This window comes from Chelonia mydas, chromosome 1 (genome assembly GCF_015237465.2).
Source record: "Chelonia mydas isolate rCheMyd1 chromosome 1, rCheMyd1.pri.v2, whole genome shotgun sequence".
Lineage (NCBI taxonomy): Eukaryota > Metazoa > Chordata > Testudines > Cheloniidae > Chelonia > Chelonia mydas.
In genome coordinates, this window is record NC_057849.1 from 106649773 (window position 1) to 106659563 (window position 9791).

A 9791-nucleotide genomic window follows, 5' to 3' on the forward strand; every position below is an offset into this window, starting at 1 on the left:
TTTGGCAACTAGTAAGGTGTTCTTAAATGATTCCCAATTATAATTCATGTTTTTCTGATTAAATTCTTCCTCCCAGCTGTTTTGACTCATAATTGTTTTCAGCTTTGTGAAACTGGCGCTCTTAAGGTGACAAGACTGGTCTGGACTTTATTCTGCTTGCACATAACCAGTGTAATCAAGTCATGATCACTTGTACCCAAACTACCATTAATTTTTTAGGTCTGATCAGTTCCTCTTTAGAAGAAAATCTGATAAAGAATTTCACCATGTTGGCTGCCATACTTATTGAGTTATGAAACTGTCATCTAAAATGTTTTGACATTCTAAGGGTGTTTTAGTACTGTCAGCTTGAGACGCCTGGCATATGTCATTCAGATTGACATCCCCATGATCACACAGGGTTCTTTCCCCCTACATGTTAGAGATAGATGTGTAAGGAGGCAGTCATCCTGCTACCTAGTGTGATTTGGCTGTAACAGGCACCAACTAATACACCATCTTATGCTTTATCTGTTAGTACGTTGCTCCATAAGCATCCAAGATCATTTTCTTTGAGTTATCAGTCAATCGGAAACAGAGAATGCCATTTTTAAATAGAATGGCACTCCCCCTCCCCTTTTGTCCACTCGTTTCTTCCTGCCTCGGTTATAACCATTGATTTTTAACATTCCAGTTGTGTCAGTCATCTCACCAGATTTCAGTAATACCAGCTAGATTGAAATACTCTCCTAAATGAGCAATTTCAGTTTCTTTTGGTTGTTACCCAGACTCCTAGCATTAGGTTACAGGCAATTAAAGAATTTCTTCTCTTCGTATTCTTTGGTTCCTTCATTATTTTGTTCTTAACATCTCAATTGTGTGCTGAGTGCTCAGATCTTCCTTCTTTTTACCCTCTCCCTGTGTTATTGGTTTAACTGCTTCCTGACTACTCAATGGGATTTTGGTTCCGAAGTGCTTAAGTCACTTTTGAAAATCAGATAGGCTCCAACTGCTAGGCATTGTAGTGCTGAGCACAACACCAAATACCTTTTAAAAATCTGGGCCCTATTTCCATTCTAACTTCAGTGGAAGCTCTGTACCTCTGAAAATGAGGTTTGAAAATTTTGGCTGATTTGTCTACAGTCTACTCAAGACAAAGCTTTAGGGTGGGATTTTCAAATTCTCTTGCCACTGGCCTAGGCCTTCTTCCACTGAAATCTAGGGGAGTTTTATCATTGCTGGGGTGCTTTTGAAAATCCCGTCCTTAAGCTTTAAAAGTAATTATCATTTTCCCGCCACTGTTTGAACATAGGGATATTTTTTCCCTTCCTCCTTCCAGGATGGGAAGTTGCAAGTGCTTACAAAAGACACTTTTTATTAAAAAATAAATAAAAGCCATGCTGTAAAAGAAGTCTGTATTCAGATAGACTTTATTTTGAACCTGAACTGTTCTCAGAGTTCTGTAATAATTTTGAAATCAAGCCGAGTGGTTCTTTCTTTTAAAGCTCTTAAACATTGATGGGCTTCCCCAGCTGCTGGAAAGATGTTAGAAGAATCCCAAAGCATTACTTTAAAGGAATTCAACGAAGAGGAAAATTCAGTAGCTACCATCCCTTCAGGCTAAATTAATTCTTTCCACCTCATCCCCTTGCATAGTCAGTTGCATCTGAGAAGCCTACTTCTTTCAAAGCAAAAAGCTCCCTTATGTAAAAGTCATACTCCACTAGACAAGTAGTAGTTTCATAGGAAGAACTGTGGTTGTACTCTACTGATGACAGCTATAGCAAACTCTCCACAGACTCCTTGTCACATAGCGAAGGCACATTACAAACTGCCTTTGTCAAGTTCTGCATCAGCATTTCCTCCTCCATTAATACTTTTCCTGAATCCAAGTTTTAGGGCTTTTCTAGACCTGTGCACCTGGGCTGTTAAGTAGTAAAAGCCAGGAAAAACAAATACTATGAAGGGGCCCTTATTGGTTCCCTTTCCATGAACCCTACTTAAGAAACTTTGACTTGAAGGCCTAAGGTAACTAATTCCTTCCATAGTGTAGGATGTCTCAATCTAACATCAGGGCTGCAGAATAGGCAGGGATGGTGTCCCTAGCCTCTGTTTTCCAGAAGCTGGGAATGGGCAACAGGGAATCACTTGATGATTACCTGTTCTGTTCATTCCCTCTGGGGCACCTGGCATTGGCCACTGTCAGAAGACGGGATACTGGGCTAGGTGGACCTTTGGTCTGACCCAGTATGGCCATTCTTATGTTCTTATGTCTCTTGGGTCCCAAGGGCATTACCCCTCTCCCCACCCCAGGCTCAGTGATTGAAACCTGGCAAGGGACCCATGCTCCACCATGAGGTGACACTGTTAATTTCCCCCCTTGTCCATGCTGTCGGTCCTGCCTTTCAACACAGATTCCAATTTAATATGTGCTCTCACAGGCTATCCAGGACCACGGGGCAGACCTGGAATTTTAGCTCCAGGAGGAAGCAAAGGAGAAGATGGTCAAATAGGTGTGCTTGGAGAAGATGGTCAAAAAGGACCTAGAGGTGACCCTGGACCACCAGGGAGAACTGGAATTTCAGGGTACCCTGGACCAAAAGGTACAGCTGGCAAAAAATGAACCCTTTTTTAAAAGAAATGGTTATTTGTTGCTACAGTAGATGTTAGAAGTGACCATTTATATTATCTGTGCATAGATACAATAATTCAAATGTGTCATTTTGCATTAAAGGGCATAAAGGCGCACAAGGTCTCATGGGTACTCTTGGCTTAGTGGGAGCTTTTGGTGACACAGGGCCCACTGGACCCAAGGGGGACAGAGGACCTACTGGTGAGTAAGAGCCTTCAGGTGCTATATTTTCCATCATTAAACAAATAAAACTTACCTGCTCAGCAGCCACCACACCTGCCTTCAAACTGACCCCATGGCTGCATTCCTGAATGAACTTTGGGCCAGTTGTGAAGTTTGGCTCCCATCTAAAATTGATTTTAATGTGTATATAAATGAAAAGGGCCAACTCCAAACTTTAGGTGCTTTTCAAAAACTTTTAAAATGCCAACCACATACAAACTATAACAACTCCAGCACTAACCCTTACTCAGCCCACCAGAGTAGACCAACAGAAAAGATATTTGGAAATGTAAAAAACCCTACGCCTCACTAATACCAACCCTCCCTCTTCCTTAAAAGCCTACAAAAATAGACAGTGCTATATCTCGTTCTAGTTTTTTAGGGCACTGCACAACTTTGGATATCACAAGCTACACTCTACCCACTCTTCTGCTTTCTTGCTCCCTTTGTCTCCTTCCACTCATGTGTTTTTGTCTGTTTTAACACAACCCCTGAGGCCTGGAATGATTTCCCTACTTTCCAGGATGCCAAGTGACCTCCTACTCCCCAAACCCTTGGAAATTGCAAACCCAGATCTGCAGCTGAACTTTATGGCACAGGATACATCTCTAATATTAATAGCTAAAATGTCCAACCTTAGTACCTCGTTGAGTGACAGACAGAGCACACCAAGGGAAGGGAGTTGTTTTGTCTGAAAACGAGTTCACTTTTTCTTTTTATAATGCAGGTTTTCAAGGACCTCCAGGTTCTCCTGGGCTGCCTGCAGTTCCCCCTAAGCTGGTCACTCACCAGGGTACAGCAGGCCCACGTGGAAATATAGGTCCCCAAGGAATATCTGGTGAGATGGGGCCCCACGGTCCACCAGGTGATCCAGGTAGGAATTGTGCATTCAAACTTGAAGTGCAGTGCTGTTCAGAATAGGGCTTCTGTAAAAATAGTGCTGGGGGGTTCCCTACCTATTATTTCTCACTAATTCTAAATGTAATTGAAGTCACAAGGGAAATTTTCTCACTGCCACCCCTGCAAAAATGAATCCTGAGCAATCAAAATGAAGCTGTGCAGCGTGCAGATCTTAACCAACTGCAAGTCTCTGTGACAACCGTGAACCACACACTGGTCCCGATTGTCATCTTAGATCAATCCAAACTGACTCCATGAGCTGAGGTATACAAATGTCATTGAGGGCAAAATCTGACCTCAAACTTCAAACAACAGTTCTGTTGGTGAGATACATTGAGCTAAATTCCATTCTTCTGCTATAGTTTATATGGGATCTGCAGTGGTAACAGGCATGAAAAATAATAGAATTATGGGGCCCAATCTTGCAGTTCTTTCTCGTGCAAAATTCCTCATTAAAAAGTCAGTGAGGAACTTCATCTGGGCAAGCATCATAGGATCTTGCTTTTAGTTTAGGTGACAAACTTTGCAGGTCTGACTGAACACACATGTTTATAATAACCAGATCTGTTGAGTATGTAGATGCTAGGTTTATATGGTAACTTTTCAGAACAGAACTTCACTCTGAGTATCTTATTTTCTGTACTTAAAAAAATAAAATAAAATCTGTCTGATCATGTTGAACTTGATGGTTTTAAGGTTTTAGAGGCCCACCAGGTAAGCCAGGGTTCCAAGGAAGAGGTGGCATGTCAGCTCTTCCAGGTTTTAGAGGAGATCAAGGACCATCAGGTTTCCCGGGTCTAGCAGGCTTTGAGGGTAAGTGATGTTGCATTATTATTATTTTTTTCTTTTCCCCACTTCATTCTATTAATCTTCTGTTATTAGCACTTTATCATTGTACAATTGTCAACCCTTCTGAAGCAACTCTCCTGACTTCCACTTACATCAAATACCAATGCTCTTACTAGGTTTTGCTGATTAATAGTTTTCATGGAAATGGCTTTAAACAGTCTTTAAAACTAAGTGTTGTAACTATATCTCAGTGCACATGTTTTCCATGAACATTCACTCAGATTTTTTAATTAATTTGTTTTAATGCTTGTGCCCTTTCTGTTCTGGCCTTCAGTAAACACGCCAACAATAAGGTTTTACAAACAGGAATGTTCATGAAAATAGAATTTCAAATTCCTACGTAAGGTAAATAGATGAGCAGTTGTGGTACAAGTGGTTGGGTGCGCATCCAGTTAGGAACCAGAAACTTTACCATATGAATTAGCTGAACACCACAAATCAGTCCAGCCCAAATAAGAATGTCAAATATTGAATATTTGCAGAAAATTGTTCACAATCAATCACTTTATAGGGTTAAAAAAGTCACCCAAAAAAACTGGCACGTAATTTTAGATGAAGAATAAATTTTAAAAGAAAATCACTGCTTGCCCGTATTGCATGAGCAGAAAGAGGCTAAAGTCATCAGATAATTATTTGTGAATTATTTGCTCAGCTCTAGTATTGAATCACATTCTCCACTTAAAATCTAGAGAGCCCAATCCAACACACTCAGGGACTTCAGCAGAATTGGATCAGTCCTAGAAGTGTAGCTGATTGACTACATTAGCTTTCCATAAAGAGAAGATAAATATCATGCAATAAAATTAAATGTTGAATAGGTCCCATCCCAGTATGTAGATTAGCTGACTATTCTTTATAACCTTATTATCCTCTCAGTGTGTACAAACTGATTGTTTAATAATTTGCTCCGGTATCTTTCCAGATACTGAAGTTAGATCAACTGATCTATAATTCCCCAGGTCCTCCTTGTTCCCCTTTTTAAATATAGGTACTGTGTTTGCCCTTCTCCATCTTCTGGGACCTCTCCCATCCTCCTGGAGTTCTCAAAGATAATAGCTAAGGGTGCCGAGATTGCTTCAGGTTATCATTAACCTTTTTATTTTTAATCAAAATAGGCACTGAGGCTCCTTAGCCTTCTTTGTGTCATCAGTTATTAGCTCTCCTTCATTGCTAAGTAGAGGACCTACACTTCCCTTTGTCTTTCTCTTGATCTTAACGTATTTAAGGAATCTTTTCTCATTCCCTTTTATAACCCTTGCCAGATGTTACACATTTTGAGCCTTAGACTGTCTGAGTTTGTCCCTACATACTTGGGCTGTTCTTTTGTGCTCTTCCTTATCAAGTTGACCATGTTTTGGATGATTCATTTTTTATTTTCAGGTCATTAAAGAGCTCCTGAGGGAGCCATATTGGCCCCTTACTATTCTTCCGATCTTTTTTCTGCATTGGAATAGTTTGCAGTTGCGCCTTTAATATTGTCTCCTTGAGGAGCTGCCAGCTTTCCTGAATTCCTCCTTAGATTTTTCTTTCCACAGGACCTTACTGACCAGCTCGGCTTTTTTGAAGTCCACTGTCCTTATTCTGCTGCCCTCACTCCTTCCTTTCCTTAGAATCATGAAATCCTAGCATTTCATGATCACTGTCACCCAAATTGCCTTCCATCTTCAGATTCACTACCAATTCCGCCCTGTTGGTCAGAATCAAGTCTAAAATGGCTATTTCCCAGTTACTGTTTATTGTCTCTTTCCATTTTTCCCCAAGGTGAACCAGGCCGTCCAGGTAACCCTGGGCTACCAGGTATGCCAGGTCGCAGTGTTAACATTGGGTACCTTCTGGTGAAGCATAGCCAGTCTGAACAAGAGCCAATGTGCCCAGTTGGTATGAACAAACTCTGGAGTGGCTACAGTCTACTGTATTTTGAAGGACAGGAAAAAGCACATAACCAGGACCTTGGTATGTACATCTCAACATCTGACACTTTCAATCTGATTTTGCCACTCAAAACTAGGGGCACACAAAATTATAGACCATTTCTGAAAATTTGGGCTTCGGTGCATATTAGGCTAGGATGCCTAGAAATGACAGCAGATTGGAACTAAATATCTTTCTTTCATCTCCCTCTGGAGGTGGTTTCTCCAGATCATTACTGAAGTTTGAATGGAACTGTAATACAAATATAAATGTTACTGAATTATGCAGGTATGCACAATAAGCTAAAAATAAATCCTTACTTGAATGTGCACATGCTAAAGATTTGTGATGGTTTATTTTTTACAGGGCTGGCTGGATCCTGTTTGGCTCGTTTTAGTACCATGCCTTTCCTCTACTGTAACCCTGGGGATGTCTGTTATTATGCAAACAGAAATGATAAATCCTACTGGCTCTCAACCACAGCACCTCTTCCAATGATGCCCGTGGCAGAAGAAGAAATTAGACCATATATCAGTCGTTGTTCCGTCTGTGAAGCCCCAGCTGTTGCAATTGCTGTCCATAGTCAAGATGTTTCTATTCCGCACTGCCCTGAAGGGTGGCGCAGTTTATGGATTGGATATTCCTTCCTCATGGTATTTGTCCTTTTCAATATTTGCTGACAGTATCGCACAAAGTTACATTAAGCTGGGCTCCCACCTATTGGCCAAGTTGTTCAGGTTTAGGTTCAGGTTTGCTAAAAATCCAAACGCACTGAACCTTCCCATAGAAGCAGGGAGGAGAAATGTGTGGGGAAAACTGCTCTCTCCCTCATCATGGAGACCAGTTAAAGTTACATGAAGGGCTGGGACAACAGTTTCTCTCCAACCAGATTAGTACGTGGAGGTTCGAGTGACTATGCTCCAAGTGACAATTTGTACCTGACAGCAGAAGATATGATCCACTTTATGTTGTAGAGAAAATGGACCCTCCAAACAAAAAAGACGTTTGAGCTAAGAATAAAATGTCAGCTAGAGTTTATGCACGGAGGTGGGGAGGGCGGCCCACTAAGCCATTGTCAGCGAGAGAGAGGATGAGGAGTAGGTAATAGGTCTTTCAGGAACAATGGTAAGTAATTGATCTGACAAAATCACTGACCTGCACAAAAAGGGAGAATTAGACTGTCAGTCAAAAATACTAAGTAGTAGAGGGAAGATTACTTTTATTTTCAACAAACAAAAGCTGTATTTAAGCAACTTGACATTTCATGATGTTTTTGGTTTGTCCCAGCTTTCAAATTGAAAATTATTCATCCTTAAGACACATGTTCCCTCTAATTTTTTCCATCCATGTGCAGAATGAATTTTGTTATGTGCATCAATATCGAGGTAATGTGCAGATATGCGCCACCAGTAGAAACAAAAAACCTAGATAATTATTTTTTTAAAAAGTTACGATAGGGATAATTAACCCAGGCAGGATAGGTTAGGCATTTTAGAACTCACTACTCAAAGAATTAAATTTAAGCATAAGAGAGAAATAAAATTATGAAATGCAAAAACCAGTGAAAAAACTAAAATAACAGCCCTTTGAAAAAATAAAATTACAGAGAATATATGTGCATTGCAGGAAGTACCAAGAAGTAACAACAACGGAATGCAGAATTCTCCCTAGAATAAGTAATGTCCCACTAGGTGTGTACAATAAGTTAGAGAGAGGTATGTCCGACAAAGGCTTAGGGAACTACAAAGGCACTCGGCTAAGCATGGTGACTGGTACTATATGAGAACCTGGGTAGACAGGAACACCTAGGTTCTAATCTCAGCTCCTAACACTGATTTTGTTTCTGGCCTTCTGAAGGTTATTTAAGTAGACCTGGTCAGAAAATGGATTTTCCTCCCACAGGAAACGTCATCGAAACAAAAAACACTCTCACTTTCATTGACATTTTCCACAGCAAATGTTGACTATTAAACAATCACCAACCAAAACAAAAAATTCAAACTACAAACCTAAAATTTAAAAAACTGAAGAAACCGCTTTAGTGGCACTGCTGAATGATTTCCTCCAGTAAACAGATAGAGGACAGAAACCCATTCTCATCCTGCTCAACCTCTCTGCATTCAATACTGTTGATAAGGAGATTCTGCTCTCTCACCTGAGAGAGGTGGCAGTAGTCTGGGATAATGCATTAAAATAGCCAGTCCTTCCTGGAAGACCACTCCCAATGAGTAGTGATAAGAAACTCCCCTCCCCCACTAGACCCCTCACTTGTGGAGTTCACAAGGATCAATGCTCTCTCTGATCCTTTTCAACATCTACAGTCAACCAGTAAGTGAATTGGTCAGATGACACAGACTCAAGTACCAGCAATATGCAGATCTGTCCTTCATCACATAAGACACTACCACCAAGATGGCCCAGTGCTTGGATAAAGAATAGCGGGTGGCAGCTGAACCTGAGCAAGACAGAGGTGATGCTCGGGGGGGGCGGCGGGGGGGGGGGGGGCCAGAGGAAAATATATTGAAGAGCTTGCAGCCGTGGTGCAGTCTCCAGGGGTTAAAGAAGCACAACCAAAATTAGTTTAGTCTGTTGTCTAGGAGTACTCTTGGATTTCTTGCTGACACAGAGCTCTCATCTAGCAGCCTCGGAAAGTAACACTTTCTACCACCTCCACTTGTGTCCCAGCCTGACAAACGAAAACCTGGCCTCAGTTATTCATGCCTGTCACCGCTTAGCTGGACTCCAGCAATGCAATATACCTGGGCATGAAACAGTCAATATGTAGGAAACTCTGCAGTGCATCTCCTCAGCCACACACGCTACCGGGAACATGTCAGAACTGACCTCTGCTCTGTACACTGGCTTCAGATAGAATATCAAATCAAGTTCAAGGCAAAGATGACCCGTGCCTGCTGGGAGTGAGGGGAGGAGGACAAAGTGAGGGCTGCCAGCTTCAGCAGTGTTACTGAACATGCTCAGTACAAGCCAAGCAGCAAATCTGGGGGAGGTGGGATGTGACCCCACGTCCTCTCCATGTGTCACCTCTGGTTCAAGGTCTCACTCTTTATCTTCAAAGCACTCCATGGCCTGGGCCCAGTATATCTAAAAGACTCTGTAGAGCTCAGGACGAATAGACCCTGCTGTACAACTTTGCTCCTCTGACCCGATGGAACTCCCACCAAGGGTAGAGCTCATCTGGGTGGCAGATAGAACTTTCTCCACGGTCTGATCCCAGACTGGAAGGAACTTCCCCAGTAACTAAGAATGATCACAAACCTCACCACTTTCTGCTCCATGT

At 41.6% G+C, this 9791-nt stretch overlaps 1 protein-coding gene across 3 annotated transcripts in view; it reads left to right on the forward strand.

The window, feature by feature from the left end:
• The window catches only part of COL4A2 (collagen type IV alpha 2 chain), a 246965-nt gene that overhangs the window by 233254 nt on the left and 3920 nt on the right, over nucleotides 1-9791 (forward strand). For all 3 annotated transcript variants that reach the window (XM_043535436.1, XM_037896774.2, XM_037896782.2), the window contains exons 42-47: nucleotides 2421-2582; nucleotides 2714-2812; nucleotides 3561-3707; nucleotides 4430-4546; nucleotides 6344-6535; nucleotides 6860-7146. In XM_043535436.1, coding sequence (XP_043391371.1) covers nucleotides 2421-2582; nucleotides 2714-2812; nucleotides 3561-3707; nucleotides 4430-4546; nucleotides 6344-6535; nucleotides 6860-7146 — 1004 coding nt within the window. The remainder of the gene's footprint in view (nucleotides 1-2420; nucleotides 2583-2713; nucleotides 2813-3560; nucleotides 3708-4429; nucleotides 4547-6343; nucleotides 6536-6859; nucleotides 7147-9791) is intronic.